The 15,896-nt window shown below is 45.2% G+C and overlaps 2 protein-coding genes across 12 annotated transcripts in view; both read left to right on the forward strand.

Moving 5' to 3' along the window:
• Window positions 1-15,896, forward strand: part of LOC134995897 (zinc finger protein 768-like) — a 923,052-nt gene that overhangs the window by 541,634 nt on the left and 365,522 nt on the right. The window lies entirely within an intron of this gene.
• On the forward strand, window positions 7,156-10,551 carry LOC134996015 (gastrula zinc finger protein XlCGF71.1-like). Its single transcript, XM_063951157.1, has one exon. It carries the CDS (start codon window positions 7,302-7,304, stop codon window positions 8,037-8,039), a length of 738 nt encoding a protein of 245 aa, XP_063807227.1. The 5' UTR covers window positions 7,156-7,301; the 3' UTR covers window positions 8,040-10,551.

Here is a 15,896-nt window from a genome sequence, read left to right on the forward strand (position 1 = left end):
ACCAAATGCATTACAACCAGCACATAATGGATACAGTGAAGACATCACTTGAATTTCTTCTTAGTTTGTGTTTATATTGAGTATGACCGTGACGGGACATTAGGACTGTCTGTTACTTCTGTAACTTCTTGTTTATATATAACAAAATTGTATGTACATAACAGTCCTGTGTCCTGTAGGTGACCTAGGCTCTGTGCTGCAGAGGTGCTTATGGGTACAATGGACTTTGTCCACTGATCTCTATTGAAGCTCAACATAGGCAAGGGAGCAAAATAAAAGGTGGCGTGTATAAGACCTCTACCAGGAAATCTGCTTTTGTGACCCCTGATGTCAGAGAGCCCTGGATTGTAAATCCCAAAACCAGAGGGGCCACATTTCTGGTCGATGCGTCTGGACAGGAAATGGATAAGGCCTTTCTGAGAGGTTATGGAAATGTCCCCTAGTCCAGTAGGAACCTTGTGCCAATCTGTGCTGTAGCTAACACCATCTTTCTGTAGACAGCTGAGCTAAGGACAGGGGAATGGGTGTACCTAAAAGGATGAACTAATTTACATGGACACAAGAAGGTGAGGGCTAGGTGCCATCCGGAGGGGGATAAGAATCCAATGCTCCCAGCGCACAAGGGCCATCAGCTTTGGGTTGAACCAGATGTTTCCCGTGTGTAAGTTAGCCATTCTGTGTTTTTCCTGTTATTTTCATAAGAATAGCTTTGTATTTATGTATGTGCATGCTCATGTATATGTATATGTGTGTGTATATGTATGTATGTTCTGAGGAAGGGGAGCACGTCCCCGAAACGTCAACTCGTTTGCTAATACAACATTCACCATTTTCACCAGACTCCAAGTGCCGCCTCATTTTTTTGTGCATATATATATTTTTATATATATATATATGTGTGTGTGTGTGTGTGTGTGTGTGTGTGTGTGTATATATATATATATATATATATATATATATATATATATACTAGAGATGAGCGCCGGAAATTTTTCGGGTTTTGTGTTTTGGTTTTGGGTTCGGTTCCGCGGCCGTGTTTTGGGTTCGACCGCGTTTTGGCAAAACCTCACCGAATTTTTTTTGTCGGATTCGGGTGTGTTTTGGATTCGGGTGTTTTTTTAAAAAAACCCTAAAAAACAGCTTAAATCATAGAATTTGGGGGTAATTTTGATCCCAAAGTATTATTAACCTCAAAAAACATAATTTACACTCATTTTCAGCCTATTCTGAACACATCACACCTCACAATATTATTTTTAGTCCTAAAATTTGCACCGAGGTCGCTGTGTGAGTAAGATAAGCGACCCTAGTGGCCGACACAAACACCGGGCCCATCTAGGAGTGGCACTGCAGTGTCACGCAGGATGGCCCTTCCAAAAAACCCTCCCCAAACAGCACATGACGCAAAGAAAAAAAGAGGCGCAATGAGGTAGCTGACTGTGTGAGTAAGATTAGCGACCCTAGTGGCCGACACAAACACCGGGCCCATCTAGGAGTGGCACTGCAGTGTCACGCAGGATGTCCCTTCCAAAAAACCCTCCCCAAACAGCACATGACGCAAAGAAAAAAAGAGGCGCACCCTTCCGCTGTCACCCAAAGTTTTTGAACTTGTCACTGACTTATTATGAATGCGCTGCAGGTGACGTATAAGGGAGGATGTTCCGAGGTGGTTAACGTCCTTACCCCTACTTATTACAGCTTGACAAAGGGAACACACGGCTTGACACCTGTTGTCCGCATTTCTGGTGAAATACCTCCACACCGAAGAGCTGATTTTTTTTGGTATTTTCACCTGGCATGTCAACGGCCATATTCCTCCCACGGACAACAGGTGTCTCCCCGGGTGCCTGACTTAAACAAACCACCTCACCATCAGAATCCTCCTGGTCAATTTCCTCCCCAGCGCCAGCAACACCCATATCCTCCTCATCCTGGTGTACTTCAACACTGACATCTTCAATCTGACTATCAGGAACTGGACTGCGGGTGCTCCTTCCAGCACTTGCAGGGGGCATGCAAATAGTGGAAGGCGCATGCTCTTCACGTCCAGTGTTGGGAAGGTCAGGCATCGCAAACGACACAATTGGACTCTCCTTGTGGATTTGGGATTTCAAAGAACGCACAGTTCTTTGCGGTGCTTTTGCCAGCTTGAGTCTTTTCAGTTTTCTAGCGAGAGGCTGAGTGCTTCCATCCTCATGTGAAGCTGAACCACTAGCCATGAACATAGGCCAGGGCCTCAGCCGTTCCTTGCCACTCCGTGTGGTAAATGGCATATTGGCAAGTTTACGCTTCTCCTCCGACAATTTTATTTTAGGTTTTGGAGTCCTTTTTTTTCTGATATTTGGTGTTTTGGATTTGACATGCTCTGTACTATGACATTGGGCATCGGCCTTGGCAGACGACGTTGCTGGCATTTCATCGTCTCGGCCATGACTAGTGGCAGCAGCTTCAGCACGAGGTGGAAGTGGATCTTGATCTTTCCCTAATTTTGGAACCTCAACTTTTTTGTTCTCCATATTTTATAGGCAGAACTAAAAGGCACCTCAGGTAAACAATGGAGATGGATGGATTGGATACTAGTATACAATTATGGACGGACTGCCACGGTTAGGTGGTATAAAAAAACCACGGTTAGGTGGTATATATTATAATAATAATACAATTATGGATGGACGGACTGCCTGCCGACTGCCGACACAGAGGTAGCCACAGCCGTGAACTACCGCACTGTACACTGGTTGATAAAGAGATAGTAGTATACTCGTAACAACTAGTATGACACTATGACGACGGTATAAAGAATGAAAAAAAAACCACGGTTAGGTGGTATATATTATAATAATAATACAATTATGGATGGACGGACTGCCTGCCGACTGCCGACACAGAGGTAGCCACAGCCGTGAACTACCGCACTGTACACTGGTTGATAAAGAGATAGTAGTATACTCGTAACAACTAGTATGACACTATGACGACGGTATAAAGAATGAAAAAAAAACCACGGTTAGGTGGTATATATTATAATAATAATACAATTATGGATGGACGGACTGCCTGCCGACTGCCGACACAGAGGTAGCCACAGCCGTGAACTACCGCACTGTACACTGGTTGATAAAGAGATAGTAGTATACTCGTAACAACTAGTATGACACTATGACGACGGTATAAAGAATGAAAAAAAAACCACGGTTAGGTGGTAGGTATATAATAATAAATAATACAATTCTGGTCGGACGGACTGCCTGCCGTGTGCCGACACAGAGGTAGCCACAGCCGTGAACTACCGCACTGTACACTGGTTGATAAAGAGATAGTAGTATACTCGTAACAATTAGGATGACACTATGACGGTATAAAGAATGAAAAAAAAACCACGGTTAGGTGGTAGGTATATAATAATAAATAATACAATTCTGGTCGGACGGACTGCCTGCCGTGTGCCGACACAGAGGTAGCCACAGCCGTGAACTACCGCACTGTACACTGGTTGATAAAGAGATAGTAGTATACTCGTAACAATTAGGATGACACTATGACGGTATAAAGAATGAAAAAAAAACCACGGTTAGGTGGTAGGTATATAATAATAAATAATACAATTCTGGTCGGACGGACTGCCTGCCGTGTGCCGACACAGAGGTAGCCACAGCCGTGAACTACCGCACTGTACACTGGTTGATAAAGAGATAGTAGTATACTCGTAACAATTAGGATGACACTATGACGGTATAAAGAATGAAAAAAAACCCACGGTTAGGTGGTAGGTATATAATAATAAATAATACAATTCTGGTCGGACGGACTGCCTGCCGTGTGCCGACACAGAGGTAGCCACAGCCGTGAACAACCGCACTGTACACTGGTTGATAAAGAGATAGTAGTATACTCGTAACAATTAGGATGACACTATGACGGTATAAAGAATGAAAAAAAAACCACGGTTAGGTGGTAGGTATATAATAATAAATAATACAATTCTGGTCGGACGGACTGCCTGCCGTGTGCCGACACAGAGGTAGCCACAGCCGTGAACTACCGCACTGTACACTGGTTGATAAAGAGATAGTAGTATACTCGTAACAATTAGGATGACACTATGACGGTATAAAGAATGAAAAAAAAACCACGGTTAGGTGGTAGGTATATAATAATAAATAATACAATTCTGGTCGGACGGACTGCCTGCCGTGTGCCGACACAGAGGTAGCCACAGCCGTGAACTACCGCACTGTACACTGGTTGATAAAGAGATAGTAGTATACTCGTAACAATTAGGATGACACTATGACGGTATAAAGAATGAAAAAAAAACCACGGTTAGGTGGTAGGTATATAATAATAAATAATACAATTCTGGTCGGACGGACTGCCTGCCGTGTGCCGACACAGAGGTAGCCACAGCCGTGAACTACCGCACTGTACACTGGTTGATAAAGAGATAGTAGTATACTCGTAACAATTAGGATGACACTATGACGGTATAAAGAATGAAAAAAAAACCACGGTTAGGTGGTAGGTATATAATAATAAATAATACAATTCTGGTCGGACGGACTGCCTGCCGTGTGCCGACACAGAGGTAGCCACAGCCGTGAACTACCGCACTGTACACTGGTTGATAAAGAGATAGTAGTATACTCGTAACAATTAGGATGACACTATGACGGTATAAAGAATGAAAAAAAAACCACGGTTAGGTGGTAGGTATATAATAATAAATAATACAATTCTGGTCGGACGGACTGCCTGCCGTGTGCCGACACAGAGGTAGCCACAGCCGTGAACTACCGCACTGTACACTGGTTGATAAAGAGATAGTAGTATACTCGTAACAATTAGGATGACACTATGACGGTATAAAGAATGAAAAAAAAACCACGGTTAGGTGGTAGGTATATAATAATAAATAATACAATTCTGGTCGGACGGACTGCCTGCCGTGTGCCGACACAGAGGTAGCCACAGCCGTGAACTACCGCACTGTACTGTGTCTGCTGCTAATATAGACTGGTTGATATTTAAAGAGATATTAGTAGTATACAACAATACTATACTGGTGGTCAGGCACTGGTCACCACTCCTGCAGCAAAAGTGTGCACTGTTAATTAATATAATTGTACTCCTGGCTCCTGCTAACAACCTGCAGTGCTCCCCAGTCTCCCCCACAATTAATTATAAGCTTTTAATTTATACATTGATGACTGTGCAGCACACTGGGCTGAGCTGAGTGCACACAGACTGAGTCACACTGTGTGACTGACTGTGCTGTGTATCGTTTTTTTTTTCAGGCAGAGAACGGATATAGCAGAGAGAAGTGAACGGATATATTATATTAAATAAAAGTTAACTAGCAACTGCACTGGTCACTGACTGTGGTAAACTAACTCTGTCTGCGACTCTGCACAATCTCTCTCTATCTAATCTATCTATCTCTATTCTAATGGAGAGGACGCCAGACACGTCCTCTCCCTATCAATCTCAATGCACGAGTGAAAATGGCGGCGACGCGCGGCTCCTTATATAGAATCCGAGTCTCGCGATAGAATCCGAGCCTCGCGAGAATCCGACAGCGTCATGATGACGTTCGGGCGCGCTCGGGTTAACCGAGCAAGGCGGGAAGATCCGAGTCGCTCGGACCCGTGGAAAAAAAAGTGAAGTTCGTGCGGGTTCGGATTCAAAGAAACCGAACCCGCTCATCTCTAATATATACGCACTCTGGACGACTTGTAAAAGAGACAACATGCTCCCAATATTCTGATCAATGTTTCAACGCTTTAATGTGGCGTTTTCATCAGATCCTACAGTACCCAGTGGTTCCCATACTAGAGGAGCATCACCACCACCACCACCACCACAGACCCATAACCCAGGGTAGTATGGTCCCCCACAGTCCCAGCACCCAAGGAAGCACTGCTTCAATAGTCCCAGTACCCAGGGAATCACTGCCCCTCCACAGGCCCAGCTCCAAGGGAAGCACCCCCCACCTCCCCACAGACCTAGCACCCAAGGAAGTACTGCTCCCAATAGACCCAGCACCCAGGGAATCACTGCCCCTCCACAGGCCCAGCACCAAGGGAAGCACCTCCCCATATAGACCCAGCACCAAGAGGAGCATCCCCCACACACAGATCTAGCAGGGGGGGGGGGGGGGCACCTAAACCACAGATGCACAGACCCAGCACCCAGGTGGGCACCTCCCCAAACAAATCCAGTACCTACGAGAGCCCCACCCACACACCAAGGAGAGCACAAACCCAGCACCCAGAAGTGCACCGCCCAGCACCCAGGGAAGTACCCACCAGACCCAACATGGCATCCACTTACCCCCCAGGATCTTCCTGACCTTGCACAGGTACATTTCCCTGCAGGTACTCAGGACAGTGGCCCTTCTTGATGGGGTGATCTAGAGCTCCGCCCTGCAGAGTTTTTGTCTCTGCCCACAATTTCTCGTCCTCTCTCGATCCCCCCGTCTGTTCTCCACTGCTACATGCCAGAGTCACCATCCTGGTGCTCCTAAACTCTGCCGTCCCTAGGTTTGGAATGCCTAGGTTATGTTTGCCTAGGGCCAGATCTGCACAAGGCCTACCATAATCCAGCACTGTCACATTGCTGCCATCACGTTGAGTTATAGCACAAATGCTATGACAGTGCTTGGGCTGGTAATCCTTAAAATAGGGCAGGAATAGAAACAGTTTCCACTCACCACTGCTTGGTGCAAACCAATCCCCAGACAGATGGTATTCTCATAAAGAGCTGGGTGTCGTATCAGAGGTGTTCCCTGGACAGGTTATATAAAAAAAATATGTAAAGTACTTTCCTAATACTGTCTTGACCCCTTCTTCTTGATGTTTTCCCCTTAATGAAGGAAGGAGACAACATTGCAAAACAAATATGGCTGCAACCATCCTGCTGGAGTGAATAAAACATCAATGTCTTTAATACACCCCTTTTCTGTTTAATACATTCCAAACTAGTCTCCAGTGTTATGTGGAAATTACAGGATTTATATTAATAACCTTTTCATCATGATATTTTTTTAAAAACCCAATGTCTGTGTTGTACATATGTATATGTATGTATAATTTATCACACATGATGATGCGACCCATCCGCTGATGTACAAAGGGTTTATCTTAGTACTTTTGTCCCCAACAGGTCCGCACGCCTCCTCACACTATCCTGAGAAGACGCATCAGTGCTCGGAGTGTCAGCAATGTTTCCCTAATCATTCAGCCCTCGTTGTCCATCAGCAAACGCATAGCGCCAGTAATCTGTATAGATGCTCGGTCTGCAGAATGCATTTCAGCTCCAAATTGGCTCTTACTGTCCACCTACGATGTCACACTGAGGACAGACTGTTTCACTGCTCTTACTGTGGGAAATCCTTTCACCAGAGGTCACGTCTGCTGTACCATAAGAGGACTCACACTGGTGAGAGGCCATATTCATGCCTGGAGTGCGGGAGATGCTTTGCCAGGAGGTCTGCCCTTACTAAGCACCAAAAGATTCACTCTGGTGAGAAGCCGTTTAAATGCGCAGAATGCACTAAATGTTTTACCCAGAAAGGTGACCTTGTGAAGCATCAGCGCACTCACACCGGGGAAAAACCATTTCCTTGCCCTGTGTGCAGGAGATGTTTTACTATCAGATCTGCCCTTACTAAGCACCAAAAGATTCACTCTGGCGAGAAGCCGTTTAAATGCGCAGAGTGCACTAAATGTTTTTCCCAAAAAGCTGACCTTGTGAAGCATCAGCGCATTCACACTGGAGAGAGGCCATTTCCATGCCTGGAGTGTGGGAGATGTTTTACCATCAGATCTGCTCTTGTCATGCATCAGCGGCTACACTCCGGTGAGAAACCGTTTAAGTGCTCGGAATGCGGCAAATGCTTTGTCCAGAGATCCAGCTTAGTCACACATCAGCGCACTCACACCGGGGAGAGGCCGTATGTGTGTACCCAGTGCGGCCGCAGTTTTTCAGATAGCTCAAATCTTTGGCGACATAAAAAGGTTCACACCGATCTTGGTGAATAAACTGCTCATCACATGTATAACAAGACTTGCACAGGAATTGAAAACAGACTTCTTTTCCCACCATATGCAGGTCTTGAAATTGTGCAATGGTCTGTGTCCCGCTATGGATCCATCTAAAAATGTGCGTTGTTGATACAATAGAAAAATTACTTGAAAGTCCCACCTATTACGAATTCTTGGTGTAACTGAAATTAGTTATGAATTTGAAGGGCCTCTGAACTGTCTCTCTTACATGTGTTATTTCTATGTGTTTTTATTGATTACATTTAGGACCGCGATTGGGTAGGGGGTATATTCAAATGGAGCTTGTACTTAGATGGGCTGCCTGTAACAGATGATTCTGATTGTGAACTGTTTCTGTGAATTTGAGGCAGTTCCATGCCTGAATAATTGCTACTGTTAGAGCCAAAGCAAGAAGGAATACAGGTGACCTGCTCCCAGGGTCCCTCTCCACAAGGGGACCCTCTCGTAATGTGGGATCACCATTACATCATCCCAGCAGTATAATCGGTGACCGTGGGGGGTGGTGTCTCCATCTGTCAGCCTTAACCAATAGTCTGGTGATATGTGCTTGGGTCTGGCGATCATGTGCGTGTCTCTGGGTGAGTATGTGGGTAGGTCTGGTGATCGTGGGTGGGTCAGACGGTCATATGTGGGTGTCTAGGGAAATATTTCGGTGGTGGGTCATGTGGATATGTGTGGGTGTCTGGGGCAATATGTGGCACCCTTCATCATTGTGGAAGGTTGATATATACAGTTATTATACCTTTCTCCATTAGCCAGGGTTCCACGCTACATCTCTGTATCTACTGGGCCATTAGAAGAAAGAATCCTGTCTGTTTCAGTTTTTACTGGGCTGCAATTTCTAATATCAGTCCGGATTACAGTGGTTTATCATTCCCTAGAAATGTGCTTTTCCAAAAGTGCAATTAGAAGGTGCAAAATATGCACAGAAGTACAGGATGAGGCCCAAATTAAACCATCTTAGTGCAGCTAGAAGAATCAAGTCCACTTGCTGAGCGGAAAAGGCTCTGTTCCCTACCAACACAGGGAGTGACACTTTAAACATCACTTCTCCTCACCTTCATACTATACTATTTAATCCCATCACATAAAATTAAATCTTGTATTTATTTGCATGTCGGGGTATTACTATGACTAATCCGTGCCCCCACATTCTCTTTTCCCTCAACATGTCCCATCTGATTTTACAGCTGTTCTGTCCGTAACTCCAGGCCAGATCAGCATAACTGTAAGAAATCTGCAAGAATGGGTGGTGGTTGTCACACAGCAGCATTTGCTGAACCTGATACAACATCTAAGATCTAACTAGCCATATGAAGCCTATTCAAGTTGAACAAACCAAACAGCATCTCTGTTTTGCTGTCTAAAACTGTTGCAATCTATACAAAATTTCAGTTTGCTGTAAGCCGTTTGACACATATGCTATCTTCCAAAAAGGCGCATTTTTTAATTCACCCCAGTGTTGGCATATTTCATCTCTCTTGTGTCAACTGTTTTGCTTTATGTTTTATGGCAGATATGTCTGACCTTTAAAAGCCAGTGGGCAGGTGGGCTGTATAGCAGTTAGCATGGGTTCAGTATGAGTTACCGATGGGATAACAGTGGCCAGTATACAGACAGCGGAATCCCGTCCATCAGAATCACGACAGCCCTCCATTAAGCCCCCTAACCCTCACCTTTTCCCTACCCTAACGCTCCCCGATGGGTGCCTAACCCTAACCCTCTTCCCCGCTGCCTAAACCTAACCTTCCCTGCTGAGTGCCTAACCATTACCTCCCCTTCTATGTGCCTCACCCTAACCTTCCCGTGGCTGCACCCTAACCCCCTTCTGCTGCCTAACCCCCCCCCCCGGACCCCACAGCAGGACGGCAGCATGTCTTACTCTCCGAACAATCGCGTCCGGCTTTGTGTCCTCCCTCGGGATCCCAACATCGGTATATCGACTGCTTGGATCCAATTCATCGGGAAGCTAACTGCTTCTCATTCGCATATTTAAAGTTTAATTGCCATGTTTTTAATTCTGAGTGAGCAAGTAGGACTTGTAGAAAAATAGGGTTCCTTGATGTGGTCTGCAGTATATCTTAAATGTATTGATCAATATATGAACTAAAGCCCCGTTGTTTGTTATGGGGAGTGCAGAGCCTCTGGTACATATGCCTATGCACCTTCTTAGTGTTTTTCCCTAAATACCATTGAGGGAAGCAGACAGATTCAGTAACATTCTAGTAATGTAATAACAAAGATGCTGCTTCCATGGTGATGGAGTAAATAGACAATGCCAGCTCAACACTTCTTATGTTTTTAATACACACTAAGCTAGACTATTCCAAACTCCAATGTTAGGTAGGCATGACAGGGCTACCATTTAAGGAACAATTCTATATTATATAAAACCTGAATGATACATTTGTATAACTATGCATAGTTTATTGCTCATGATGACGCGACCCATCCACCGATGTATAGAGGGTTTATCTTAGTACTTTTGTCCCCAACAGGTCCGCACGCCTCCTCACACTATCCTGAGACAACACATCAGTGCTCGGAGTGTCAGCAATGTTTCCCTAATCATTCAGCCCTCGTCACCCATCAGCAAACGCATAGCGCCAGTAATCTGTATAGATGCTCAGTTTGCGGGGTGTGTTTGGGCTCCAAATTGGCTCTCACCACCCACCATAAGTCTCACGCAGTGGACCGATTATTTAATTGTTCTTATTGTGGAAAATCTTTTCATCTGAGGTCACGTCTCCTGTGTCATAAAAGAATTCACACTGGAGAGAAGCCATTTAATTGCACTAGATGTGGCAAGAATTTTGTTCAAGGAGCCCATCTTGTCTCACATCAGCGCACCCACACTGGGGAGAGGCCATTTGTGTGTTCTCACTGTGGCCGTGGCTTTGCTGATCGCTCAAATCTTGGTCGACATCTGAAAATTCACACCGGGGGTAACATGTCAGCATCTAGATGAATGATCAGCCATTGCAGAAAAGATAATACCTCAAGGATGAGCATAAAAAAGACCCTTTTTCCAATGATTTGTGTGAGAAAATAATCAATGGCTTCCATCCTCATTACATGTTTTGTCTCTCACATGGACCTTATTCATAAAGAGAGATTCTCAAAAGAAATCAATGAGAGAATCAAAGTTCTTCAAAGCCCGATTCAACCATTCAGCAAACTACCAGACTTTGAGTCAAGATGGATAATAAATCTCTCTCTAATGATCAACAAAAACACTAAAAACCTTATTCAATTAAAACACAGGAAACAACATAGAGACTTGACTGTTGTAAGTTCAGCATCATTGGCCGGGATGTATTGAAGTCCGCGTTCAGTGGCCATGTGGGAAGCCAACCAAACTCTGATGTTTTTTTAAAGACCCAATCATGTACAAGGCTAAACCATGCCTGAAGAGAATTTGCCAGAGGCTTCATGTAGGGAATTGAGCAGGAAATGTGATCTTGTGCACTGATGATAGCTGGTTGATTTGGTGAGGGTGTTTTTTAAATGTATTAAAAAGTCTTGAGCAGAGATGAGAGATTGGAAATATATTTGTTTGGAAGTGTCCAGAGCATTATAAGAATGCTAAATAGTCTTATGTGTTAGGCAGTAACTTGGAGTACGATATTTACGTAGATGTCTTGTTAATTTAGAGTACCACAGTTGACATCTAAGTCTATGTGGAGTGTGATGAGTTACTGGAGCCACATCATAGAGGGCTATTTTTAGAGTTTGGTTCAGGTGTGATACAGCAGTCTCAGGAGAAATGAATGTAGAAATCATTGAGCATTAATATTTCTGTGGGTTTGAGGAGGCTTGGTAGACTTCAGTGGCATTAAGTTTGAAGTAATTGAGAGCATGCAGGCAGTGATCTGTTGAGGGAATTGAGTGTTAGTAAATTCAGAAACTGAGCATAGTCTGAATACATGATGAAGGCAGTGGCCCTCCTGGTGAGTAGAGGAGTCAGTCCATTGGTAACGGCAAAGAGAGAATAGAGAAAGTAGTTAGAAACCATGAGGAGATTGTGGACTGTCACTAGGGATATTGATGTCACAGATAATGATGATGGAGATGACGGAGGTTAAGCAGGCAGAAAAATGTTTCAGAAATTGTTTGGGTTGCACAGGTAGATAGCAGTAACACCCATAGAGAAAGGGGTGAAAATCCTGAATGTACTTCTTCAAGTGTAAGTGTTAGTGATTGAACCTGTTGTAGAACTTTGTGTGTGAAATCTTGGGACAGTAATGTTACAACCCAACCTCCAGTGGAGACCACCATGTGACAGTGCTGTAGTGTAGGCCATTTCTGATTGTGTGAGCCATGTTTATCTTATAGCCAGCAGGTTGAGATTTATTTTTTGAAATGAAGTCATGGATGGATGTTAATTTGTTGCAAACTGAGCATGTATTCCCTAAGGCACATTTTAGTGACTTGGAGGGTGATGGGATACAGGTGATTATGAGTTTGCTGTGTTTATAGTCTGTTGTGAGTCAGCTGAATGTGGCTGGAGCCTGGATTTGGTGATATGTCACCAGCTATTCAAAGTAGAAGGAGAGAGTGACAAGTATAATTGTAGGATGTGTGTGAAAGTTTTTTTGATGACAGGTTGTAGATGTTATAGTTAGTGTATATAGGTAAGAAAAAGCTTATGAGTGTTAATAAGAGGGGAGTGGATTACTGATGTGCACAATGGGATGAGTTGCTGGGAGAGTGAAGTATGTAATAGCCTTAGAAAAGATACCATGGAGTGAGATTAGTAAAAGCTACTTGGTATAGTACATAAGGAAATTACAAGTTATATGATAAAAAATGCCTGGTTTCAGATTTATTCAGTATTCAACTATTTGACTGTTATGAAAATGCTTCTTTTTTCTCTAACGTCCTAAGTGGATGCTGGGGACTCCGTAAGGACCATGGGGAATAGCGGCTCCGCAGGAGACTGGGCACATCTAAAGAAAGCTTTAGGACTATCTGGTGTGCACTGGCTCCTCCCCCTATGACCCTCCTCCAAGCCTCAGTTAGATCTCTGTGCCCGAACGAGAAGGGTGCACACTAGGGGCTCTCCTGAGCTTCTTAGTGAAAGTTTTAGTTTAGGTTTGTTATTTTCAGTGAGACCTGCTGGCAACAGGCTCACTGCATCGAGGGACTAAGGGGAGAAGAAGCGAACTCACCTGCGTGCAGAGTGGATTGGGCTTCTTAGGCTACTGGACATTAGCTCCAGAGGGACGATCACAGGCCCAGCTTGGATGGGTCCCAGAGCCGCGCCGCCGGCCCCCTTACAGAGCCAGAAGGCAGAAGACGTCCTGTCTTCAACAAGGTAGCGCACAGCACTGCAGCTGTGCGCCATTGCTCTCAGCACACTTCACACTCCGGTCACTGAGGGTGCAGGGCGCTGGGGGGGGGGCGCCCTGAGACGCAATAAAAAACACCTTGGATGGCAAAAAATGCATCACATATAGCTCCTGAGCTATATGGATGCATTTAACCCCTGCCAGAATACATAGAAAAACGGGAGATAAGGCCGCCGATAAGGGGGCGGAGCCTATCTCCTCAGCACACTGGCGCCATTTTCCCTCACAGCTCCGTTGGAGGGAAGCTCCCTGTCTCTCCCCTGCAGTCACAACACTACAGAAAGGGTTAAAAAAGAGAGGGGGGGCACTAATTAAGCGCAGCATTAAAGATACAGCAGCTATAAGGGGAAAAACACTTATATAAGGTTATCCCTGTATATATATATATAGCGCTCTGGTGTGTGCTGGCAAACTCTCCCTCTGTCTCCCCAAAGGGCTCGTGGGGTCCTGTCCTCTATCAGAGCATTCCCTGTGTGTGTGCTGTATGTCGGTACGTTTGTGTCGACATGTATGAGGAGAAAAATGATGTGGAGACGGAGCAGATTGCCTGTAATAGTGATGTCACCCCCTAGGGGGTCGACACCTGAGTGGATGAACTGTTGGAAGGAATTACGTGACAGTGTCAGCTCCTTATAAAAGACAGTGGTTGACATGAGACAGCCGGCTACTCAGCTTGTGCCTGTCCAGAAGTCTCATAGGCCGTCAGGGGCTCTAAAGCGCCCGTTACCTCAGATGGCAGATATAGACGCCGACACGGATACTGACTCCAGTGTCGACGGTGAAGAGACAAATGTGACTTCCAGTAGGGCCACACGTTACATGATTGAGGCAATGAAAAATGTTTTACACATTTCCGATAATACGAGTACCACCAAAAAGGGGTATTATGTTCTGTGAGGAAAAACTACCTGTAGTTTTCCTGAATCTGAGAAATTAAATGAGGTGTGTGATGATGCGTGGGTTTCCCCCGATAACAACTGATAATTTCTAAAATGTTATTGGCATTATATCCTTTCCCGCCAGAGGTTAGGGTGCGTTGGGAAACACCCCCTAGGGGGGATAAAGCGCTCACACGCTTGTAAGGGCTCTACCCTCTCCTGAGATGGCCGCCCTTAAGGATCCTGCTGATAGAAAGCAGGAGGGTATCCTAAAATGTATTTACACACATACTGGTGTTATACTGCGACCAGCAATAGCCTCAGCCTGGATGTGCAGTGCTGGGTTGGCGTGGTCGGATTCCCTGACTGAAAATATTGATACCCTAGATAGGGACAGTATATTTTTGCCTATAGAGCATTTAAAAGATGCATTTCTATATATGCGTGATGCACAGCGGAATATTTGCAGACTGGCATCAAGTCTAAGTGCGTTGTCCATTTCTACCAGTAGAGGGTTATGGACACGTCAGTGGTCAGGTGATGCGTATTCCAAACGGCATTTGGAAGTATTGCCTTATTAAGGGGAGGAGTTATTTGGGGTCGGTCTTTCAGACCTGGTGGCCACGGCAACAGCTGGGAAATCCACGTTTGTACCCCAGGTCGCCTCTCAACATGAGAAGACGCCGTATTATCAGGCGCAGTCTTTTCGTGGACAAGGGGCAAAAGGTTCCTCATTTCTGCCCCGTGACAGAGGGAGAGAAAAAAGGCTGCAGAAATCAGCCAGTTCCCAGGAACAGAAATCCTCTCCCGCCTCTGCCAAGCCCTCAGTATGACGCTGGGGCTTTACAAGCAGAATCAGGCACGGTGGGGGGCCCGTCTCAATGAATTTCAGCGCGCAGTGGGCTCACTCGCAAGTAGACCCCTGGATCCTTCAGGTGATATCTCAGGGGTACAAATTAGAATTCGAGACGTCTCCCCCTCGCCGTTTCCTAAAGTCGGCTTTACCGATGTCTCCTTCTGACACGGAGACAGTTTTGGAAGCCATTCACAAGCTGTATTCCCAGCAGGTGATAATCAAGGTACCCCTCCTGCAACAGGGAACGGGGTATTATTCCACACTGTTGTGGTACCGAAGCCAGACGGCTCGGTGAGACCGATTCTAAATCTAAAATCTTTGAACACTTACATACAGAGGTTCAAATTCAAGATTGAGTCACTCAGAGCAGTGATTGCGAACCTGGAAGAAGGGGACTACATGATGTCTCGGGACATCAAGGATGCTTACCTTCATGTCAAAATTTACCCTTCTCACCAAGGGTACCTCAGGTTTATGGTACAGAACTGTCACTATCAGTTCAGACGCTGCCGTATGGATGGTCCACGGCACCCCGGGTCTTTACCAAGGTAATGGCCGAAATTATGATATTCCTTCGAAGGAAGGGAATTTTAGTTATCCCTTACTTGGACGATTCCCTGATAAGAGTAAGATCCAGGGAACAGTTGGAGGTCGGTGTAGCACTATCTCAGGTAGTGTTGCGACAGCACGATTGGATTCTCAATATTCCAAAATCGCAGCTGGTTCCGACGACTTGTCTTCTGTTCCT

The sequence above is a fragment of the Pseudophryne corroboree genome, chromosome 2 (genome assembly GCF_028390025.1).
Source record: "Pseudophryne corroboree isolate aPseCor3 chromosome 2, aPseCor3.hap2, whole genome shotgun sequence".
Classification (NCBI taxonomy): Eukaryota; Metazoa; Chordata; class Amphibia; order Anura; family Myobatrachidae; genus Pseudophryne; species Pseudophryne corroboree.

What these genes read in the sequence shown, in the direction of transcription:
- LOC134996015 (XM_063951157.1), top strand. Translation starts at nt 7,302, where the DNA reads ATGCATTTCAGCTCCAAATTGGCTCTTACTGTCCACCTACGATGTCAC.